This window comes from Nyctereutes procyonoides, unplaced genomic scaffold, assembly GCF_905146905.1.
Source record: "Nyctereutes procyonoides isolate TBG_1078 unplaced genomic scaffold, NYPRO_anot_genome, whole genome shotgun sequence".
NCBI lineage: Eukaryota > Metazoa > Chordata > Mammalia > Carnivora > Canidae > Nyctereutes > Nyctereutes procyonoides.
In genome coordinates this window covers 31,786,878-31,812,041 of record NW_026575030.1, presented here as the reverse complement: position 1 = coordinate 31,812,041, position 25,164 = coordinate 31,786,878, and the positions used below count along the sequence as shown (strand labels likewise).

The 25,164-nt window shown below is 36.4% G+C and overlaps 1 protein-coding gene across 5 annotated transcripts in view; it reads right to left on the bottom strand.

Moving 5' to 3' along the window:
• Nucleotides 1–25,164, bottom strand: part of SPICE1 (spindle and centriole associated protein 1) — a 57,152-nt gene that overhangs the window by 14,662 nt on the left and 17,326 nt on the right. For all 5 annotated transcript variants that reach the window (XM_055316074.1, XM_055316073.1, XM_055316076.1 and 2 more), the window contains 9 exons: nt 24,596–24,698; nt 23,686–23,792; nt 21,262–21,374; nt 8,398–8,534; nt 8,049–8,186; nt 7,418–7,683; nt 5,938–6,069; nt 1,168–1,315; nt 67–291 (listed from right to left, as the gene is read on the bottom strand). In XM_055316074.1, coding sequence (XP_055172049.1) covers nt 67–291; nt 1,168–1,315; nt 5,938–6,069; nt 7,418–7,683; nt 8,049–8,186; nt 8,398–8,534; nt 21,262–21,374; nt 23,686–23,792; nt 24,596–24,698 — 1,369 coding nt within the window. The remainder of the gene's footprint in view (nt 1–66; nt 292–1,167; nt 1,316–5,937; nt 6,070–7,417; nt 7,684–8,048; nt 8,187–8,397; nt 8,535–21,261; nt 21,375–23,685; nt 23,793–24,595; nt 24,699–25,164) is intronic.

The window sequence follows — 25,164 nt, the reverse complement described above, 5'->3', positions numbered from 1 at the left end:
CACAACCTGATACATACATACAAGCATAAAACAACAGTCACACAACTTGAGAAGAAGCCTGCTTACCGTCCTGCAAGGGGGAGAATCCGGAGCTGCTCTTCTGCCTGGGTGGTGTTAACAGCACAGCGGGCTCAAATACATGTACTGGAAAACTGTTAGTCAGAGTCACGTTGTCCGGGGGAGCTGGCACCTGAGACAGTTTAACTGGCAAGTCTTCCTGTGCAAATTCTGCCACTTCTTCCCCTCTGAACACCAATGGCACGGAGACATTAGCATTTACAATGGGACCCTCTGAAGAAGAGAGAGGCTATCAGCACTTAAAGTGTGGACACACTGCAGGTATTTACACTGATGTGCAGTTCCAGAGAAAGCAAAATCACACGGACTCTAGAGCCTTCACTTCTGAGGCCCTCGCCTCCTTTAGCTGTCACTCACAGGCAAGGCTCCCAAGGGCCCAGCACAGGGAAGAGGAAGCTGTTTTTTTTTTTTTTTGAGAAAAGCACTGACAGCCTTTAGTCCTTGAGACCTGCACTGGCCAGTGAGTTTCTCTCATGTAACTTAAATTTTCGTCAGCCACTTCTTAGAATCCCTCCTGAGAAAACATTCTTAAAGTGCATAAAATACTTGCCACACATAGACATTCATCAAAGTATTACTTAGAAGCAAAAAACGTGGTGAAGCCTAAATGTCCTATTCAGGCTCTGGCATATGATGGTACATGAAGAAAGGCTTTCCAAACATCATCACAAATGAACAGAAGTTGCGAATTTCTAAAACTCTCAATATTTCTTTTTGTTTCCGAGATCATCTCCACTCCTCCTGAACCTGGTGAAAGTGCTGGCATTAAAGCCCCACTGCTCTAGGAAGCAAATTCTGCTATTTTCTAGTTGTGTGATCTTGCTAAGCCTTGGTTTTCTCTTTGAGAAAGTAGAGATAACAATGATACTTACTTCGTAAGACTATTATGGGGACTAAATGAGATAATACACATAAAACACTTTACAAATGCCTGGCAAAGAGCAGATACCCCATAAATCTTAGCTGGAAATAGTGATGGCAATTGTCACACTGACATTATATATGTATACATGACCAATAATACATAAGTTTATAGTTTTGTTTACTCTGTGTTTTAATACCAACCTGGGATAATAAGACCACGCTTACCTAGATTATCTATAATTTTCCTACTTGTGGATCCCCTTTCTGATGTCTGACTTTCTTTGTTGCTTTTTATCACAGGACAGTTCTTCATGGCATGTGTGAGTGATATAAGCTGCTCATCTGTTGTGACCATGTACTGCTGAAGTCTTGCCTGGAGAAAAAAGAATGAAATAACATCATTGGCATATCAGACATCAGACCATCACCTAGACATGTACAACTATATCATTACTTTACTCTAGGTACTTCGGACTTTCATTCAAATAGAATAGCGCATTTGTAAGAACACATAATCATAAATGTTTTAAAAGTCCTATGACAGAGGAATGGGTAAATGTATAATGGAATATTATTAATGAATAAATACACTGCTACAACAATAAGAATTAACCTCTTTACAGGGCTTTTGATCTGTGAAACCTCTTTATATAAATGGTATCAACTGATTCAAGCTACCTCAAGAGACAGGTATATCAAGCAGAGGAAATTTAACAGAATATTATACAGGCATTTAAACTGATAAACATGACCCTATAAGAATTTATGTAACGTATATAAATAATGTTAACAAAAATTATCTACACAGAGATAGGAAATTTTATGCACACATACATACACATACACATATTTATGTATGTATATATATATGCATATATTTATCCAAAATGTACAGGCATTTGATAAAAACACAGATATCAGAAGTCAGAAGGATTATTAGTGGGACTACTAAATTAAGTGTACTATACAATTTCTTATCAGTCCAAATTTTTTCCCAAATTCCACACTCATCTCCACTGCCCACTCAGCATCTCCATCTAGAACTCACATATAGGCTTCTCAAATTTAACATGTATAAAACCAAACTGAACATCCCCACCTCATTAACAGCAACTCCATCCTTCTAAATGCTCAACTCCATCCTTCTAAATGATCAGTCTGTAACTTTGGAATCAAGAGTTCTTGACTCTTCTCACATCCTCTCCTTAGCCCCATATCCAACCATCAGCAAATCCTACTACTTGCCTTCAAAACATACTCATAATTTGGTCACTTTTCACAACTTATCCCACTTCCAACCTAGATAGACCAGGCTGCCATGTCTCACCTGAATTATTTCAATAACTCTTGTGTATAACACTCTGCTTCTGTGTTTGACCACCTAGAGTCTAGTTATAGCCTGTTCCCAAAAAAGCCTGAAGCACCTTGGGGCACTATAGTGAACTCACAAGGGCACCAAAGGACATTTAAAATTTTTGAAGAACACGTTGCTGTTTAACATCTGTCAGGCAGGTATCAGTGAACCAATCGGTTTGAGGTAGTTCACAGCTTATCTTAGGCTCAGCTGGGTCTTAAAAGCCCAAACTTCAGAGACCCCCCAAAGCACAAACAGGCACCAAGGTTCTGGGGGAGGGTCTCCTTGCACTGTGGCCAGTGCCCGCTTATCCCAGAAGACAGCTGCCTGACTGTGCAGCAGTTGGGAGTTTATGGTAAACTGCAATACAAAGCTGGCCTCAAGGTCTGCAGCCCTCTGTCGGCTCTTTGACCTATACTGGTGAGTGAGACAGCTCCATGGTGCCCACAGGGTCATTTACCCATGGAAAGGCCCTATCACCTTACTAAATGCACTCCAGGCAGGGGAACCATTTCTCCCCATGTGACACTGGGGATCCTCAGACTGTCCGCTGCTGGGGCTCAGCTCTGCTCTCAGAGCACTGGTCAGCTCCCCAGGCACAAATCTGCAATGTCTCAGACCTCTGAAACTTCAGAATCTGTGCTCTGCTGTTTATAGAAAACTGGCAGTACTATAACCTTCTCCTTTCTATCAATGGTTTTGCAGAATAGGTTTCTTGTGCAGTCTCCTGCATGTGTTTTCACTCTTTTTCTCCCCCACCCTCCACCCCAGCCCCATTTCTCTCTCTCCTCCTTCTCTTTTTCTACAGGCCCTGTAGTCAGGGCTCCCTCCTTTGAGCACACACAGGCTCCTTCCTTCCACGAATAAACTCTGCAGTTCCTACTTTACACAGGTCATTCTTCTAAGAACGACCTTTGCTCTCTAAGTTCTAATCAATTTCTTAGGTGTTCAGAATGATTTGATATTTATCTAGCTGAGTTCAAGGGAGGAGGCAAGCTCAGGGTAGCCTGACTCCTCTGCTATCTTACCTCTCTGATTCCAATCTTTGAGAAGCTATACAGTACCCAACTGCGATACATATCTCATTAATAATAATTATTTAATCATGAATAAAGATGAGCTTTTTCTATCAATATTAATATTTTGGTATTTTCAAACATCATTTAAGTTGTTAAGACTTAAATACTTAACTAAGTCATTTGAACCTAACTACTTAATAAACAAAACCATTAGGTATTTCTTTTGGCCTAGAGGCGTCTTGAGATACTAAAGGCACCATGAACTGAGAAAGGGAGGTGATCTCCGATCTAGTCTCCACACAGCCACCACCTAAATCACATCACATCTCTTCTCTCCTCAAAACCCTTCGGTGGTCTCCCTTCTTATCCAGCATTAAAGCCGAAATCCTTCCCCAGCCTGTAAGCCCAATGACCCGACTTATCTATCGGCTCTTGTCTACTACTCTTCTCCCTCTCCCACATTCTAATACAGTGGTTTTTGAGCTCAACAGCCATGCTCCTACTTCAAGACCTTTGCACCTGCTGTTCTGCCTGCACTGCTCTTCTCTTAGCTCTCTGCACACTCACTTCCTCACCTTCTTCAGGGCTTGGCTCAAATGTCTCCTCCTCAAACAGGAATGGCCCATCCAAATTACAATTACAATTCCCCACCCTAGGTACTTCCTAAGTCTCTTACCCACTTTATTCTTTACAGTACATATCACCATCTAACTTACAATGTACTTCACTTTTTTTTTTTAGAGTTTATTTAGAATATAAGCTCCATGAGGCCAAAGATTTCTTCTTTGTTCTCTACTGTATCTTCTACACCAAGAACAGTGCCAGGCCCAAATCAATAGTTGTTGGGCCAATTAGTACATTTTAAAACTGCTCATCTCCCTAAGAGAATTGAAAGCCTATGTTCACACAAATACTTGTACATGAGTATTCATAACAGCATCATTCATTCATAATACGCAAAAAGGCAGAAACAACTCAAATATTCATCAATTGATGAATGGATAAAACGAGGTATAGACCATATAACAGAATATTAGTGGACAATAAAAAGGAATGAGGTACTCACACATGCTACAACATAGTTAAGCCCTGAAAACTTTATGATAAGTGAAAGAAATCAGACAGAAAAGATCACATATTGCATGATTCCATTTATATGAAATATCCACATTCAGCATATCTATAAAAACACAAAGTAGATTTGTAATTGCCAGGGGCTAAAGGGAGGAAAGAATGAAGAGCGACTGCTAACAAGTTTGGGGTTTCTCTTTGGGGTGAAGAAAACATTCTGGAATTAGATAATTGTTGTGCTGGTGCATAACTCTGAATATATTGAAGACAATTGAATTGTACACTTTAAAAGGATGAATTAAATGCTTTGTGAACCATATAGATCAATAAAAAATTGCATGTCTTATATCTAGTGTCAGTTTATACAACACAACTTGCCTACTAACTATTGCTTTTCCAATGTATTTTGACTGATAAATAAAAGTAATAATAACCATCACTGGAGAACAGAGATGACTAAAACCATCTCTGCCCTCAAACAGCTCAGTCTTGAAAACATATATGTATGTGTAAATGCAATGAGAACAATATACAGAGAATACCAAAAGAGCACAAATAAACAATATTTAATGAAGTATTGAGGCAGTAAGATTAGTTTCTAGAAAAAATACTGTGTATGTTTAAAAAAAAGAAAAGAAAAAAAGGGAGCAATTATCCAGACAAGCAGCAAAGATGACTTATCTGATAAATATGAAGATACTGCAAGCAATTTTAAATGGCATATGATTACAGGAAGCTTCCTAAATGGTATCCTCTGCCGTTTTGAAGTTAAAAGTAGCTATCACAAAAAAAAAAAAAAAAAGTAGCTATCACAACATTTATTTCACTTATTTATTTCATTCATTTATTTTGGATAACTACTATAATATTGGTAGTTACCATTTAAATGTGGATTCTCTCTGCTCCACTAAGAAATAGTATGTTTCTTAATGATAGTAGACATTTTTTTTCAAAGATTTTATTTATTTATTCATGAGACACACACACACACACACACAGAGAGAGAGAGAGAGAGAGAGAGAGAGAGAGAGAGGCAGAGACACAGGCAGAAAAAGAAGCAGGCTCCATGCAGGGAGCCCGATGTGGGACTCGATCCCAGGACTCCAGGATCATGCCCTGGGCCAAAGGCAGACGCTAAACCGCTGATATAGGGATCCCCTTAGTAGACATATTCTATTTGTAGTCCAAGTTTCTACTATCGTACCTCCAGTATAATAAATGTTCAGGAAAAGCTACCATTGATGATAATAAGGAAGTGATAAGTAATCACATTAGCACAACTTAACCAACGACACCTAAAGGAGAATCTTATGTATTCTTAAAAATGTTTTATTCTACTAAACATAGAAAAGTTTGGGGTTGGGCAGCCTGGGTGGCTCAGCGTGGCCCTGGAGACCCGGGATCGAGTCCCACATTGGGCTCCCTACATGGAGCCTGCTTCTCCCTCTGCCTGTGTCTCTGCCTCTCTCTCTCTCTGTGCCTCTCATAAATAAATAAAATCTTTAAAAAAAAAAAAAAAGAAAAGAAAAGTTTGGGATTTCCTCTAAGTACCTGGGTAGCAGTATTTTCTTCTCTAAGAAGAAGAATTTCAGCTGTAAGAGCATCAATAAGCTCTCGATGATCACCTAACATTTGTTCCAGTTGGTGCCTTGTCTCTACTTCTTTACGCAGCTGGAGCTCACTCTACAAAAAAAAAAAAAAAAAAGTCAACTTGCATCAATAAAACTCCCAAGAATAAACTCCCATCAAAAGCATCAAATACTGAAAACTAAGAGTTTCTACTCAAAGCTGTCAAAGAAAATAATACTTACAAAGTATATTGTGACAGTAATGAGAATTACACATTTGTATTAAAAGCTTTATATTTCATTAAATGAAATGCTGTGTCCTTTTCCCTTCTTTACATAGAACACAATAAACAAAATGGTATACAGAAGTAAATACAATTTTTGTAGAATAAAGTAGAGGGAAGTACATATACATATTGTTTGAATACACACAGAGTATCTCTAGAAGAATACACTCATATCTGGTAATGATAGCTGGCTACAAGGAAGCAAACCAGTTAAATGGATATTAAGGGTAAGAATCAGAATTTTTATCTATATCCCTCTGTTTCTTTGAATTTCATACCATGTGAATGGTGATCAGCAGATGCTACTAAACCTGTAATACCTTTGGAGAGCCAAAAGTACACTTCTGGAGACTCCTAACTTAAGGGCAGAAGAAAGGTAAGACTTTCATAAGTCTGATAGTACAATAAATATTTCACTAAAAAGTAATTTTAGGAAGATAGCTCCAGAGAAATTGAAACATCTGAATTAGAGTGATGAATCAACTACTTTAATAATAAAATTTCCTTGAACATTTTTTGTTGTATTTAACAAATTTAAATATATAAAAAGTAAATAACAGTTTAAATGATTCTTGAAAGATGAAATGTATAGCTAACTCTAATTCCACAGCATTCTGAAGACTGATTATTTACTGATGAATTAAAGAAACAATTTGTGCTTCTCTTATAAATTATTTTCACAGCAACAAAAGATCTCCCACTTCAGACAAAGTCCAAGTAGCCACATGGATAATCTGAAGAATTTTCCCAGTCTGTGTCTAGATTGCAGGCATGCCACTTTCCAAACTGAACCACAGTGGGAGTAGGAAACTGAGAAAAGCAACAGAGTGAGGACACACTTAACAGTACTACTGAATTTAATACTGCAAGCCATAATATCCAATGTCAGCATAAGACACAATTTATAGATTTACCTTACTAATTATATTTTATGAATTAAAATCAACATATTAAAACCAACATCATTTATAATGGATGATATATAAATCAGCATGTAGAGGAAAATTAAGAGGAGAAAATTTTATTGCAGATAATCTAAAACTGAGGTATTTTAAACAAATCTATTTGAATTTGACGATATTTCATTTGGAAATTGCAATAAATTAAGTGTAGAGGGAAAAAAAAAATTTCTACTACCACTCTGAAGAAGAGACTCTGATAACTTCTTGCTCTTACCTCTTTAAGGTACCGAACCAGGCGACACAGGGAGCCCACCAGTGACAAAGTGAAGCCTGTAAGACCCTGACTACTCTGCAGTCCCCTGACCTCACGTCCTGTCCACCGTTCATATTCTTCCATTTCATGTTCCACCTCATTTATCATGTGTTTGAGGACATCCAGGTTGGAATTATTGCTATTTGGTAAGTCGGTGGAGGCTGTGCTAGCTGTTAATGTGTTCTTCTTTTGCTTGGAAGAAGAATGTGAATCCGGTTTTCTTTTCACTGAGAATAACAGAAGTCATTCTATTAGAAGACCAGGAAAAATTAGGCCAGCAAGCTACTAGAAAAATCATTAACTGTTACTCAGTTTATAAAAGCTTTTTATAGAAATTATCACCATTTTCTCACAAAAGAATTCATACAGTTTAAATCAGGTTTACACTATCTATAATGAATGTATTAGAACGATTTTTTTTATAGAGTTACATTGTTGTATTTGGAGGCATTTCTTAGATACTGTTCAACAAAGCCTTAATTAGTTGGCTCCAACTGGATGAGTTTAAGGGAAAAAACTCTATTAAGAGATTAAGCAAGCTGTATCAAGTTACATGTTTAATAATTCATCTTTGTAAATTAAGGGACTGAACCTTTATTTAACAACTGTTTTTGCTTCCTTGAGTTCAGCACTTGTCCGACAACATAGCTTGAGTCTAGAGCCGCAGTAGATTCTTCAGATTGAACCCTGGTATGGATTCTCTTGACAGCACCAGTAGCATTCAGAGCAGCTGAAAAAATATATGTATATTTCCAAAAGACTCTCAAGTGAACAACAAAAAAAGTTTAAAGCATTTCAATTAATAGATCAATCAGTAGTATACAATTTGGTAAAGTCAGTCAAAACTCAAATAATACTCCTTTAAAAATTACTATATTTAAGAAACAACATAATAAAACAAGTCACTATTTCCTGCAAAATAAGACAATGGTGGAACAAACCTTTTTGTTCTCCTGATGGAGGGGCAGGTGATGGAGTTCCTGAAGGGGTTTGTGACTGTGCTGCTATTTTCTGCTGAATATCAGTCCACAGCTTATTAATTAACTCAGAATTATCTTCCTTTAGTTGGTGGAGAAGCCTATCAATTATGGGACAACAAGCTATTTTAGAATTAATAAATGCTCTCATTTAAACTGTTCAACTGTTTACATGTTTGACTGGTGGCACTTTTAATAACTCATAATCAAAGAAAAATACATTTTGCTTTAGCTGTTAAGACAGAAAGCTAAAATGCCAAACTTCTTAGTGTTAGAAGAAATCATTCCATCTTCCTCCCAGTTTCCTACCTACTCTGGCTCCTAATCACAGGAGCAATTTGCCTTTTCCGAAGTTTTGCGGTATGGACCCCATTCTCCTCTCTCCCAGAGAAAGTACGTGGCTAGGTCCTTTCTGGTTTCTCTCTCCTGTGAAGGAGGCCATCTTCAGAACACAGTCTCTGCTCATCCCTGAAGTAAAGTGACAGGAGCAGACTCTGCCCTCAGTCTCTGGGAACAGGGAGAAGGAATGGGAGGAAGATCTGCATATAGGGAGTTAAAGAACTAAGCCTTTTGCTATAATCATCTTTATCATTGATAAGGCTGATATTTTAATCTCCAACACCTGATTCCCTCGTCTATTTCTCAATTGGACTGAGACTTAAAAAAGGCAGGTAACACAAAAGCTGAAACAACCCAGATGCCCACCAACTGATGAGTGGAGAAGTAAAATGTACTACATCCATACAACCACAAAAAGGAATGAAGTGGAGATACGTGCTACAACATGGATGAATCTTGAGAACATACCAAGTGACAAACACCAGACACAAAAGACCACATACTGAATGATTCTATATATATGAAATGCCCAGAATAGGCAAATTTATAGAGACAGAAAATAGATTAACAGATTAGATAGGGCTGAAGGGCTTGGGAGGAGATGGAGTTTGGTTATTAAAGGGTATGGGGTTTCTTTTGGGTAATGAAAATGTTCTAAAATTGACTATAGGTTGTATAACTCTGCATATATTGAAATCACTGAATATTATACTTTAAATGGGTGGATTGTATATAGTATGTAAACTATAAATCAATACAGCTGTTATAAAAAAAAAGAGGAAAGGGAAAATCTTATTTGGTGGCTCCACAAAGCTCAGCCTAAGGGAGTTGCTTTCAAGCAAATTATGGATAAAATTATGGATAGCACATTGCACATTAGCTGCTACAAAATATATTTAGCAAAAAGCCTATAACACAATCCATTCATCAGATGCATCATCCAATGCATCAGAAAGACTCCTCTCTAAAACAGTTAGTTCAAAATCCAACCTTCAGGATAAATCCTAAGAAGAGTATTGTAATGAGATTTCCGTACAAGTTACGAAAATCCAAACCAGTCTGAATTTACATTACTGTCTCTAACGTTTATACTTTTAAGAGTCAAGTTATGCGACAACAAGAAAAATAATACAGTGCTACGTAAGATAGGTTTAAGAACAGCCTCCCAAAAGATACAACCAAATCCCTGGAACCTATGAATGTTACCGAATCTGACTAAAAAGGGACTTTGTAGATGTGATTACGTTAGGAAGAATGTTGAGATAAAGAGATTATCTAACCTTAGATTATCTGAGTGGGCCCTAAATGCAATTAAGTGCATCCTTCTAAGGGGGAGACACAAAGAGATTCTGACACACACACCAGAGGGAGAAGGTGCTGTGATGATAGAGGCAGAGACGGGAGTTATGTGAACTCAAGCCAATAAAGGCCAGCAGCCACCAAAAGCTGGAAGAGGCAAGAAATGGATTTTCCCCTAGAATACCCAGATGGAATGAGGCCCTATCAGTACCTTCATTTCTGTCTAGTAAAACTGATTTCAGATTTCTGGCCTCCAGAACTGTGAGAGAATAAATTTCTGTTTTAAGTCATTAGGTTTGTGGTAATTTGTTATAGTAGCCACAGAAAACTAATATATACACTCTGGTACCTAGATATGAGGGGCTAGAGTAACAAACTATCTAAAAATGTGAAAGAAGTTCTGAAATTTGATAATGGGTGAGGATGGAAGAATTTTTTGGTTGTTATTAGAAAAAATGTAGGTGAATATTAAAAAAATATTTAAATAGGCTATTGGTAGAAATATGGATGTCACAGACCCTTCCACTGAGAACTCAGGAGGAAGTGAGGAGCATGGTAGAGAAAGCCTCTATCAACATAAATGGAACACTGGTAGAAATATGACTACTAAAGAGCTTCTGATGAGAGCTCAGGAGAAAATGAGAAATATGTTATTGGAAATTGAAAGAAAGGCAACCCTTCTTACAAACTGGCAGAAAACTTAGCTGAGTTGTGTTGGAAAAACTTGTAAGCAATGAACTTGGAATGTTTAGCTGTGGAGATTTTTCCAAACCCAGTGTTGAAGGTGAAGTGCACTTTCTTACTGCTGCTTAGAGTGAAATGCAGGAGGAAAGAGCTACATTGTGGGAAGAACTACTAAGCCAAAGGACCCAGAACTTGATGATTTGGGAAATTTTCAGCCTGCTCAGAATGCAAAAGATGATCAAATTAGGAGACACTGTTAGGAAAGCATGCTCTGGAGAGAAGAACAAGTGTATGGCTAGACAGTGTTTTGCTAGTCTGAAGAGATTAGGCACTGATTCACGGATCCCCTCAATGATCTCAGCACAAACCAGCAACATAGATGGGATTCTCCAAGGAAGATCTCCGGAGGGCCTCTTATCTAATGGCATACTACAAAGGATACACATAAGGTCTTTTATTTTTTCTGTCTTTTTTTTTTTAAGATTTTATTCATTTATTCATGAGAGACATACAAAGAGAGAGAGGCAGAGACACAGGCAGAGGGAGAAGCAGGCTCCATGCAGGGAGCCCGACATGGGACTGGATTCCGGGGCTCCAGGATCAGGCCCTGGACTGAAGGTGGTGCTAAAACGCTAAGCCACCCGGGCTGCCCCCCATAAGATCTTTTGAGAATGTTATACCAGCAGAAATAATGCCAGCTTGGACTGAAAGAGACAGAAATAGGATAAAATGAAGGACAAGTCAGATTCCCAAAATTCTACAGTCAGCCACAGGTTGATCAAATCACTCAGCTGTAAAGATGGACTTCAAAGAAAAGGAAGAATGACTTCAAGCCAGAGCTAAAGATACACAGGCCAAATCCACAGGTACAGAGGCTAAGGCCAGAGCCACAGGCACAAAGGATGGAGCCATGGGCCCGAAGGGTGAAGCCTTAAGCCAGAGAAGATGATTACCAGGCTTTGAAACCTAATAGAATTTGCCCTGCTGGATTTCTTCTTTTTTCTTTTTTTTTTTTTTTAAGATTTTATTTATTCATGAGAGACACAGAGAGAGAGGCAGAGACATAGGCAGAGGGAGATGCAGGCTCTCCATGAGGAGCCTGATGTGGGACTCCATCGTGGGACTCCTTCCCGGAACTCTGGGATCACACCTTGAGCTAAAGGCAGATGCTCAACCGCTGAGCCACCCAGGCATCCCAACCCTGCTAAGGTTTCAAAAGTACTTAGGACTGGTGACCCCTTTCTTCCTTGTATTTTCAAATGGGAATATCTATAATTATTACACTATGGTTGTTCCATCATTGCATTTTCAAAGCAGGTAATTCGTTTTCTAATTCTAAAGGATCATATGTAGAGGAATATGGCCCAGGATAGATCTTATTCAGAGCTTACCCATACCTGCTTGAGATGATAAGATTTGGTTTGGGCTGATGACATTTATTTTTTTTTTTTAAATATTTATTTATTTATTCTTTTTTTTTAATTTTTTTTTAATTTATGATAGTCACACAGAGAGAGAGAGAGAGAGGCAGAGACACAGGCAGAGGGAGAAGCAGGCTCCATGCATCGGGAGCCCGACGTGGGATTCGATCCCGGGTCTCCAGAATCGCGCCCTGGGCCAAAGGCAGGCGCCAAACCGCTGCGCCACCCAGGGATCCCGGCTGATGACATTTAGATGAGATTTTTGAACTTGAGTTCCTGCTGAGAAACTGGGGAATACTGGAAAGGGGATGAATATAAATTTTGCATGTGGGCCACTGGGTGGACTGTGGTAGGACCTGAAGATACGTCCATGTTCTAAGCCCTGGACCCAGTAAATGTCCAAAAGGGGTCTTTGCAGGTATGATTAAGTTAAGGATATTGGGATCTGGAGTTATCCTGGGAGGGCCCTAAATGTGATCATACATATTTTTATAAAAAGAGAGGCAAAGAAAGACTTTAACATACAGAGGGGGGAAGGTGATGTGAAGATAGAGGTAGATATTGTAATGATGCAGCTGTCACAAGCCAAGGAAGACCAGCAGCCATCAAAACCTCCAAGAGGCAAAGAGCAGATTCTCTAGAGCCTCTGGAGGAAGCGCAGCCTTGCCAAAAACTTGATTTTGGTCCAGTGAAACCGATTTCAGATTTCCTGCCTCCAGAACTGTGAGAGAATAAATTTGTGGTTTTAGGTCACATGGGAACATATAGTCATAGAAATTTTGAAACTAGAAGGCACCTTAGAGATCATATGTTCTACCCCTCATATTTTATAAGTAAGGAAATAAAGACCTATTTCAGATATATCTAAGTATTAAATAATCAAAGGCTTAGCCTCCAGATCCCAAATCTAATGCATCTTCTGATACATCATGTTTAATAGTTAACAAGTAACATTTTGAGACTTGAGGAATTCAAAAACTAGAAACCACCTATTCACACAACTAATGAGAGAAAACTAACCTTGCCTGACCAAATTTTTAAAAAAATTTTGATTCAAATGTAAAGAATAAAAACAATTTTGCACAAGATTAGTTATATTCCAGTTCTGAAAGAAAAGATGCTTAAAAGATGATACATGTTTCCAAGTGTCCTTAAGGAAATAGTGACCAGGGACACCTGGGTGGCTCAGCAATTGAGCGTCTGCCTTCAGCTCAGGGTGTGATCCTGAAGTCCTGCGATCAAGTCCCATATCAGGCTCCCTGCATGGAGTCTGCTTCTCTCTCTGCCTATGTCTCTGCCTCTCTCTCTCTCTCTCTCTCTCTCTCTCTCTCTATCTCTCATGAATAAATACATAAAATCTTAAAAAAAAAAAAAGGAAATAGTGACCAGCTAAATTTGAATCATTCTATACATCCTCCAAAACCCACTAGACAGAGTAACAAGAAGAGCATGAATAACACATAACACATACCCCCCCACACACCTTCTACATTAGTGGCAGACAGAGACTACTACTAACTTCAAATTACCTACAAGTAGAAAAATACACACTAAATTCCAGCAAAGATACTTCTTGAGCTCCTGTCAGAAGCCCTAGCAGGGAGTAAAGGCAATTGAAAATGACTACACAAAGGAGAAAGCAGAGAGCCTAATGGTGACAAAATCACCTCCAGAAAAAAAAAAAGTCCACTCTACGTATGCAAATACTTAAAAAGGAAGGAAAAAACAAAACAAAACAAGAACCAAAAAACCTCAACCCTGAGCAGCCACAATACTACCAAGAAATGTGTAGAACCCAAGGTAGTAGGTCTTGGAAAGGCATCACTTCTTGATGTGAATGGAAAGAAAGAAGAGTTCTTAGGAGGCTGAGTGCTGAAGGCAAAAAGAAAAAAAAAAGTGTATTATCTTAATATGCTTAACTAGGGTGACAAAAAAGACAAAAAAGAACTTTATTGGAGGACAAACCAACTTTCACTTGCTGATACTTAAAAAAAAAAAGCATCCATTAAAATAACTGTGCTTCACTACAATTGAGAGATCTACTTCAAACTCCCAAACCTCTCCACAAAATATACAAACTAAAATAGTCTACATCCACACAAAGATAATATAACAAAATAAAAATTTAATTGAAATATTCCATCTAAAAAAATTTCTTCCCTCCCAGGATGCCGGGGTGGCTCAGTTGATTAAGTGTCTGACTTTGGGTCAGGTGATCATCTCAGGGTCCTGGAATTGAGCCCCATGATGGGCTCCAAGCTCAGGATGGAGTCTGCTTATCCACCTCCCTCTGCCCCTTCCCCTGCTTACTCTCTTTCTCAGTCTCTCTCTTAAAAAAAAAAAAAAAAAAAATTCCTCCCCTCCCAAGAAAAAGCAGAAGAAAATCATAATAAAACTTTAAATGGAATTAAATATACTTAAATAAGCATTTGGAGATACATATCTTGAATCAGAAGTTCCAACACTAAGACCTGATATGGACAAAACCCAGGAAGACACAAAATAAGAATTGATTGATTTCAGGAAAGAATACAAAGAAAAAGGAAAACTCAGAAATAAAGATTAAATTACAATATGTCCAATGGGTAATTGTTAAATAAACAATTAATAAGGAAGATTGAAGAATTACAAAAAAAAATACAAAAAAGGAATAAAATAGGTTAGAGAGAAAGTACTGAAATAGAAAACAAGAAACATCACTTTTATGTATATAAAAAGAGTCTCTGAAAAAGAAAAAAAAATGATATCAACCTAATACTGAAACTAGACTCCACGGACACTTTCAGAAAAAAAAAAGGAAAGAAAGAAAAGAACTGTATCTATACACAAAAAAAGCGAACTATGTTAGAAAAACTAAGCTGGAAAGGTAAACTCAAAGACACAGTTTAGCAATATTTAAATTTTAAAGATAAAAAAATAAATTTTAAATATAAAGGAAATCAATACATAAAAATGCCAAATTACTTATAAGGGCAAGAAAATTATTCTAGCATCAGACTTGTCAAAGTAACATTCATTTTTTTTTAAAGATTCTATTCATTTATTTATTTAACAGAGAGAGAGACAGCAACCAAGCACAAACAGGGGGGAGAGGCAGGCAGAGGGAGAGGGAGAAACATGTTCCTTGGTGAGCAGAGAGCCCAAAGTGGGGCTCAATCCTAGGGCCCTGGGATCATGACCTGAACCAAAGGCAGACATTTAACTCACTGAGCCACCTAGGCACCCCTCAAAGCAACATTCAAAGTAAGCCAAGAGTGGAGGAATATTGTCAAGAAAAGGAAACTAAGTATCAATCAAAGATTTTATATCCAGCCAAGCTGTCCTTCATATATCAATGCTATAGAAAAACTTTGAAGCATTTAAGAACTCAAATAATAGAACTCACAAACCCTACAGCATGAGCTTTGTCTAAGAGATCCAAACAAGAGTTGTTAACTAGGGAAACATCATAAGAGAACTGATGATGAGCATTTAATATATTTAACTGTAGCTCTGAGACTAAAACAAAAATGGCAATACACAGGGAAGAGTAACATGTAAATGTTTTGTGTCCTGTAAAAGCAAAAAAAAAAAAAAATGAAGCTAAAAGAGAAGGTCAGAGAGAAAAAGGAAAGAATGAGAATATAGAATAAATTATTTATTGCATAGACAATAGGTGGAAGTCAAAACACACTATTTAAAGCCAATACACTTGAAAATAAAAGGTTAAAGAAAACAGGGTACTAAAAGGCTCTATAAAAGGTAGATACGAAGGCAACCAAACACAACAAAATTACAAACTTCCTAATACCAAAAGAAATTTTTAAGAGAACAGAGAAGGCATCACATGGAGAAGGAAAACTGTAATTATAGTATAATTCACATAGTACAATAAAATAATATGACAAAGCTGTCATCAAACATATCAAGAATATTACAAGCTTACTTCACCAATTAAAAAAAAAAAAGATTTTCAAACTGGCTAAAAAGGCAAGATGCCTTTTTGGCATGTTGAATACAAAAGATAGACTCAGTACACAGTAATTCAGAAAAGCTAAAATAAAAGAATGAACAAAGATGAACCAGGCACTTAGAAACAAGAAGGCAGAGGTTTCATTCCTGATATCAAAAAAGTAGAACTGAAGCTAAAAGGCATTAAAATGTGACAAAGGATACTTTATAATGCTAAAGCCATAATTCATAATGAAGAAACAATACTTATGGATATCCATGTACCAAAAAGCACACCAATCACCTGTATAAGGATGGAGGTATTTAACTCCAAACAGAATCAAATATACTTAAACATCAAATGCAAAGAAAAATAGAAACACACTAACAGAGACTTTAATACACTCCTCTCAACATAAGATTGTGACAAAAATAAGTAAAGACACAGAAGTAAACATCATCAATGCAGTAGATACTATATAGATAGATACTATGGCTGTGCATATAGAACTTTATACCTTATTAATAGAGAATAATCTTCTCAAGCACACAAAGGAACATTCACAAAAATTTAATCATATATTAGGTCACAAAGAAAACATGATTAAGTCCCACAAGTGGAAATATTATAAACCACACTCTGAATGTAATAAAACTAGAAATAAAAAAAAAATGGGGCTCTTCTATCCGGAAACCTTTTTTTAAAAACCTTCTATTAAACACCTCTTAGGTAAAAGAAAAGATATAAAATGAAATTACCTAATTTCTAAAATAACAAAACACTACATATTAGAACATATGTTACACATTTAATGCAGTAATGAGCATAAAATCAGAACCTTAAACTTGTTTACCAATTAAAAATAAAGTACAGGGGGATCCCTGGGTGGCGCAGCGGTTTGGCGCCTGCCTTTGGCCCAGGGCGCGATCCTGGAGACCCGGGATCGAGTCCCACGTCAGGCTCCCGGTGCATGGACCCTGCTTCTCCCTCTGCCTGTGTCTCTGCCTCTCTCTCTCTCTCTCTCTCTCTCTGTGACTATCATAAATAAATAAATAAATAAATAAATAAATAAATAAATAAATAGATAAATAAATAAATAAAGTACAAAAATAAATATATTAAATTTCCAAATGAAAAAGGAAACATAGTATAAAAAGCAAAGTAAACAAAAAGCAAGTACAAAGAAGCACATAAAGATAAAAGTGAAAATTGTTAAGAAGAAATCAGAAAACAGTAGCTCTAACTAGTAAATCAAACGTCTGGTTCTTTGAAAATTTAATAATATAGAAAAACCACTAACTAACCTAATTTTTAAAAGGAGGACAGGGCAGTTGTTTAGCGCTGCCTTCAGCACAGGGCCTGATCCTGCAGACCCAGGATCGAGTCCCACGTCAGGCTCCCTGCATGGAGCCCACTTATCCCTCTGCCTGTGTCTCTGCCTCTCTCTCTCTCTCTCTCTCTCTGTCTCTCATGAATAAATAAACAAAATCTTTAAAAAAAAGGGGGGGGACAAAAAGAAATGAAGAGGGGGAGATAAACACTAAAGCAAGACATTTTTTAGAAGTATAGAGATTATTTGCACACTCTATGGAAACACACCTAAATTTTCCTAAGAAAAGCCTAAATTTTCCTAAGAAAATATAATTTACCAAAATTGACCTGAATAGAAACAGAAAGCTTAAATAATCCACTCTCCATAGAAGAAATAAAGTTATTATGACACTTCTCCACAAAAAAGCACCATGTTCAAATAGTTTCCCAGGGGAATTCTACAAACGTTTTGAGAAACAGATGGTCCCAATACTAGAAATTGTCTTAGAACTTAAACAATTAGAAAATCTTCCAGATGTTTCTCATGAAATCAAGTATAATATTGTTACCTCAACCTGATATTGTATATTAAAAGAACTATAGATAATATCATTTATGAATATTATTGAAAACATATTAAATAAAATATTAACAAACAACATCCAACACCACAATAATGAAAACAACACACAATGGCCAAGTGAAATTTATCTCAGGAATGCGAGAATAGTTCAATATTAGGAAATCCATAATCCAATGCACCATATTAATGATCTAAGCAGGAAACTCATGTGATTATCTCCACAGATGCTGAAAAGGTCAACACTCCTTCCTGATTTTAAAGAAACTCAAAATTGGAATTGACAGATATTTCCTTAGCACTCGATTAAAAAAACAAAAACCAAAAAGAAAAACCCCCAGTTCTGAAGCCAGCACTTTACTTAAGAGGAAACATTGCTCATTTTCACAGATCAGGAACACAAAGATGCCCACTATTTCCACTACTTTTTTTTCTTCATTATTTCCATTTTCATTTAATACCATCCTATAGCTACTACATTATACAAAAGAAACCAACTAGAGATATAAAATTTAGAAAATACATAGAACTATATCTATTAGCAGAAAACATGATGGAATACCTGGAAAACTCTAGAAAACCAATATGCTAACACCAAATCAACCAAGATTCAGTAAGGTAGCAGAATATTCAGATAACACAATGAAATCAATTGACTTCATAAACACAACTAGTTAGGTGTAATGGAAGAGAAGATCTCATTTAAAAGAATAACCCCCCAAAAAACCCACATTAAATACTTAGGAATAAACCTAACAAGAAATGAGCAAAAGCCATATAAGAAAAACATTAAAACACTCTGCAAAAACAAAAATGTAGACTCCAACAAACAGAAAAACATTATTCTGGATAATAAAACCCAATATAATAAGATGTCAGTTCTGTCTAGTTTAATTTATTAATAAAACAAAAATACCAATAAGCCTTTTTTATGAAGCTAGATATGTTGACATTAAAGTTCAGGTGGAAAATAAACACGTAAAAATCATTACGAAAACTGAAATTAAAAAACAGCTATGAGGCAAGTCTATTCAAACACCACAAACTCTCTAAGTGAAACTGTGGTACTGGAGCATAACTCAACAGACAAGGTCAGTGGACTAGAATAGCAAATACAGAAATAGATCCAAGTATACATGGTAACTTATGAACACACAAGCAGAATCTCAAATCAGCGGGGCAAGGACAATCTTTTTAATAAATAGCGTTGGGCAATTGGATAGCCATTTAGAAGAATATAAAAACTGGATTCCTATCTCATACCAAATAATAAGCTTTACCAAATATCAAAATAAACTCTACATGGATCAGAGAACTATATGTAAAAAATAAACTACAACACATATCAAAGAAAACAAGAGTGAATTCCTCTAAAACCAGTTTTAGGAAAGAATTTCAGAATATGATTCAAGATCCACATGCAAAAAGATGAACAATAAATTCAGATACACACACACACATACACATATATACACACACATATGTACATTTTAACCCCGAAATCCCACTTCCGGCAATTTACTCTTAATGTAAATATCTAATAATATAAAAATACATATGTACAGGCTATCCACTGAAGCATCTTTATAATTGAAAAATATTATAAACCACATAAAGGCTCAAGAACCTTTATGGGAATTGGAAAAGCATAGGCAGAGAAGAATGAAACTGGACCCCTATCTTATACCATTCAAAAAAATTGACTGGAAATGTGTTAAAGACTTAACCATAAGACTTGACATGGTCAAAACTCCTAGAAAAAAAAAACAGGGGAAAAGCTTCTTCACATTGGTTCACAACACATTTTAGATCTGACACCAAAAGCACAAACAATAAAAGCAAAAATAAATAAGTAGAACTACTCAAACTAAAAGCTTTGCACAGCAAAAGAAATGGTCAACAAAAATGAAAAGGCAACCTACAGAAATGGGAGAAAATATTTGCAAATCATATATCTGATAAGGTTAATAACCAAAATATATAAACAACTCATATAACTCAATGGCAAGATAAAAAAAATAATCTGATAAAAAAAAGTGGGGGGATTGGGGAGAGGTGGGCAGAGGAAGTGAAGAGACATTTTTCCAAAGAAGACATACAAGTAGCCAAAGGGTACATGAAAAGTCACTTAATATCACTAATCAAGGGAACTTGGGTGGCTCAGCAGGTCATGATCCCAGGGTCCTGAGATAGAGCTCTGCATCAGGCTCCCTCCTCAGCAGGGAGTCTGCTTCTCCCTCTCCCTCTGCCCCTCCCCCTTCCCATTGTCTGTCTCTCTATCTCAAATAAATAATAATAAAATCTTTAAAAAAAATCACTAATCATCAGGGAAATACAAATCAAAGCCATAATGAGATATCACCTCATAGAATGGCGGTCATCAAAAAAGTGGGAATGTGTTGGTGAGAATGTGGAGAAAAGGGAACCCTTGCACAATTGTTGGTGGCAACGTAAATTGGTATAGCCACTACGGAAAACAGCATGGAGATTCCTCAAAAAATTAATATAACTATCATATGACCCAACAACTTCACTTCTGGGTATATAACCAAAGGAAATGAAAATAGGACCTCAAAGAGATACTTGCACTCCCATGTTCATTGCAAGATTATTCACAATAACCAACATATGGGAATAACCTAAGTATCTGTCAAAAGATAAATGGATAAAGATATAGTGTGTGTGTATAAATACATACATAATAGAATGTTATTTGGCCATGAGAAAGAAGGAAATCTTGTCATTTGTGACAACATAGATGCACCTTGATGGCATTATGCTAAGTAAAATAAGTCAGAGAAAAACAATACTGTATGACATCACTTAAGTATGGAATCTATAAAAGCTAAACTTGTAGAAACAGAGAATAGAGTGGTGGTTACTAGGGTCTGTAGGGTGGGGAAATGGGGAAATAGTATAAGCACAAGGGTACAAACCTCCAGGTATAAGGTGAATAACTTCATGCTGTACTTCATATACAGCATGGTGATTACAGCTAATAACATTTTATTATATACTTGAAACCTAAGTGAGTAGATCATAAATGTTATCACCGCAAAAAAAGAAATGGTAATTAGGTGATGTGATGGAGGTATTAGCTAATGCCATGATGGTAATCATATAAGTGTATCAAATCAACACATTGTACACCTTAAACTTACACAATATTGTATGTCGATTATGTCTCAATAAAGCTGGGAAGCAAAAGAAATGGCCTTGGAAAAAAGGGAAGCACTTTGGATATTTATGACATACATACATACCTGTCTACATTCATATTTGACTGAGAGTTTAGAGAGTTATCTGCTTCATTCTCACTTTCTTCTGACTGGCTATTAACAGTTCCTCCTTCATCATCATCTACTTCATTAAGAGCCTATCTCAACATAACAATAAAAATAAAAACACATGTTGGTTATATGTACATTCATCCTTTGTTTCTTTTTGTCATTATAACAGGAAGGTCCCTCCTAAGGCTAACATCCGCACAGGTGCTCTAGGACCTAAACCCTTTTACCTCCTTCTACTCTAGCAAGGGCCCCTTCTCTCTCCTGCATCTTCAACCTCTCTGTACTGGCTTTGACTCATCCACATTTAAATGTGAACCAATCTCTCATCTTATCCTCTCTTTCATCACCATACTACTTGAAAGAGTCATTCCCCACTTCTCATTTACTACCTATGTCCTCCAACTTTGCCTCTGCCCTACCATTCCACTCAAAGTGCTGTCTACAAGGTCAACATTCTTTTTTGATTTTTCTTAAATCAAACAGGTATTTTTCAGTCTCTGCCTTCCTTTATCTCTGATTCATTGGACATTAATGACCACTCCTTTCTTTTCTTCAAGATCTTCTTGATACATTCTTCCTTTTAACTGCCAAGTTACCATATTTCCCTGGTTTTTCTTCTATCCTTCTGACGCTTCTTTTCCAATCTCCTTTATTTGTTCTTTTCTTTCTACTCTTTTTTTTTCAAAAAAAAAATATTTTATTTATTCATGAGACACACACACAGAGAGAGAGAGAGAGGCAGAGACACAGGCAGAGGGAGAAGCAAGCTCCACGCAGGGATCCTGACGTGGGACTTGATCCTGGGTCCCCAGGATCACACCCTGGGCTAAAGGCGGCGTAAAACCACTGGGCCCCTGGGGCTGCCCTCTACCCTTTCTTAATATCTGATGGGACTCAAGGTCCTCCCTTTGGACCTTTTCTCCTCTCATCTGACTCCCTTTCTGAATGATTGTATCTAGTTCCAAAGCTGCTATTACAAGTCAAATGCTGTGAATTCCCAAATTTCTATCTTCACCCAGATCTCTCAGGAGTCCTAGACAATTATATCCAAATGCCTAAAAGATATTCCTAGTAGTCATCCTATACATATAAACTCACATGTCCAAAACTGGTCATGTTTCCAAGCTTCTCCTATCATTCACCCGTCTTATCGCTCTCAAACCCATTTTCCACTCTACAGTTGATTTCATCATGACTCTTCCTAAAATCTTCTGGTGGTTCTCTTCTCACTTTCTGGTTCCTTAGCCCTTTATTATCTAGCTACCCCCATCTCTCTAACTCCAGCTCTTCGCATTTCCCCATCCCCATAACAGAAACCATGATTATCTGAAAACTAACATTTTTAATAAGTGCCAAACAAAATGGCTTTTGGCTAGAGAGATGGCTAATGGCTTTTGGCTATTGAAAACATGTAACATTCTATTTAACTGCCTTTGTAAGCAGAAAACAGTATACTTAACATTTTTTTTTTAATGATTCTGGACCTTGTAATTCCCCAGGAACATCCTTCTCATTGATGATTCTTTTTTTCTTAAGACATATAAATAATTTAGGAAATTGCATTAAATAGGTATTGAGTTCTTAATATTAAAGTCTTTCTGAGCTTTTAAAAAATGTTTCCCATCTCAAAATTCTAAACATTTTGATTAAGAGTTTAATTAGGTTAGGATATAGCTAATTAACATTTTACTACTATAATATAATTTTCCCATGTAACTGGTCAATAAATTCCAAGTTTCCTGGGGAGATACTTTGTAAACACACTATTAGAAGGGACTAACATTTAATGAAGAACTAGTATTTGGAATTATACTAAGCGCCTTACATTATTTACCTCCGCTGATCCTCATAACAACTATAGTAAGTATATTCTATTCCCATTTAACAACAAAAAAAAACTCTTTGCCAATTCAGATACCTTAAGAAATCAACTCAAAATCCAAAGCTAGTACTAACAGAATATAAACACATAACCACCTGACTTTAAAGTAGAAGTGAAAAATAAAAAATAAAAAATAAAAAAATAAAGTAGAAGTGAAAAGACTGTTTCCATTATGGCAGATGGAGCCTAGATTTGAATACCATCTCTGATGCTAACTAGCTATGTGATCTTGGACAAGGCACTTAATTTTTCTGAACCTCAGTTTTTTATCTGTTAAATGGAGGTAATGATAGTACCCACCTTGTAAATAAGTACTCAGTAAATGGTAGCTATTACTGTCCAGTACTGTCTTGTTTGATACAAACATTACTCCCCAAAAGTGCAATATGCTTAAGAATAGTTCTAGCAACCATAATTGGTATTTGGTGATATTTAAAGTTTTGAAATGTTTACCACAATACCTACATCAACTTAATTTCACCATAAGCATGATGGCTATGAGGACAGCCTATTACCTGAGGCTCCATGACAGATTCACTAAGAATGGCCTGTGTGACAGGGTCTTGATTTACCACAATGGGACCCTGAGAGGAATCAGGAGCAATAGTTACATTTGGAAACCCTGCAGAAGGAAAAGAAATCATGATGATTTTACTTCATTTAAATTGACCTCACAGGCACTACACACTGCCATAGGTTTGTATTATCACATGAAAAATAATAATAGCAGGTCACACCTACATAATGCTTACTGTATTCCAGGCACTGTTCTAAATGCTCTTACATATATTAAGTCATTTTACCCTCAGAAAATCTGATGAGGTTTTGCTATTATTATTTCATAGATCAGCAAACTGAAACTCAGAGACTTGAAGCAAATGGGCCAGAATCACACTAACAAATGGTTAAGCCAGAATTCAAACCTTAACTAAAAACTAATGATCTGTTTTCAGGGATTAAAGTAAACAATGGATTATATACACATTAAAAAGAATAATTCTATGTACTTGACAAGAGGCAAAGTCTCTGTGAAAGAGAGAGATTGAAGTAGCTTTGGCCTTCAAATTAAGCTTCACTCAAGTTATATATAAATACAGATACTTTATATGGTAATATTAATAAACTGGAAATTAAGTCATATTTTAAATGACAAAATCTTACACATTGCACCACAAGATATACTAGTAAGTAATAACAATTCATCTTTGCTTAGCTTAGTAATTTGCAATAGTTAATATTCTTGGTGAAAAGCAAAGAAATCATAATGAATCTGTACCTAACAACACCTGTATGCTATCCACTCTAGATTACTCACGCCGTAAGAAATGTGATGCCCGAAAAAAAGATTTAAATTTCTTGCAAATAGCCAGTTGTGGGCTATGGTTAATAAGAAAAAGAAGTTTTTGTTTGATTTAAATACTGTACCTGTGCGCCTACGGGGAAAATCAACAAACAGATCTTTTGCTTCAGCAATCAAATGATCAGATTTTTCCAAAACATCCTGCATCTGGTATTGATCAGAAAGAATCTGGACATGTGTTAATAATAAATATTATTATTCATGAAAAAATCCATATATACTCTGAAATCACAAAGTAGAAGTCCATACATAGGCACACAGAATAAAAATAACGATAGGCCACTATCTTCCTAAAATCCTTCAGTGGCAATATCCTTAAGTACCAGTAGATGGGGCTATTACAATAATTAGTAGATTTCATACGCTTCCCTACAATCCAAGTATGAAATCTATTATTAAACTGTGACCCAGCATACGCAAATGTAAATGTAAATGTATAACAAAATAAGAGCTTACTTAACCTAACTTTTTGAGAGCCACTCTGATATTTTCTTTTAGTTCCTATTCTATTTTTTAAAATAATGGCTACAACACACTAACTCAATTTCACAAGCCACTAAAGAGTTGTGATCCAGTTTGAAAAACACTGATTAAAGATATAAATCTCCAAGCCATAAACTCAGAGGTGTTTCAA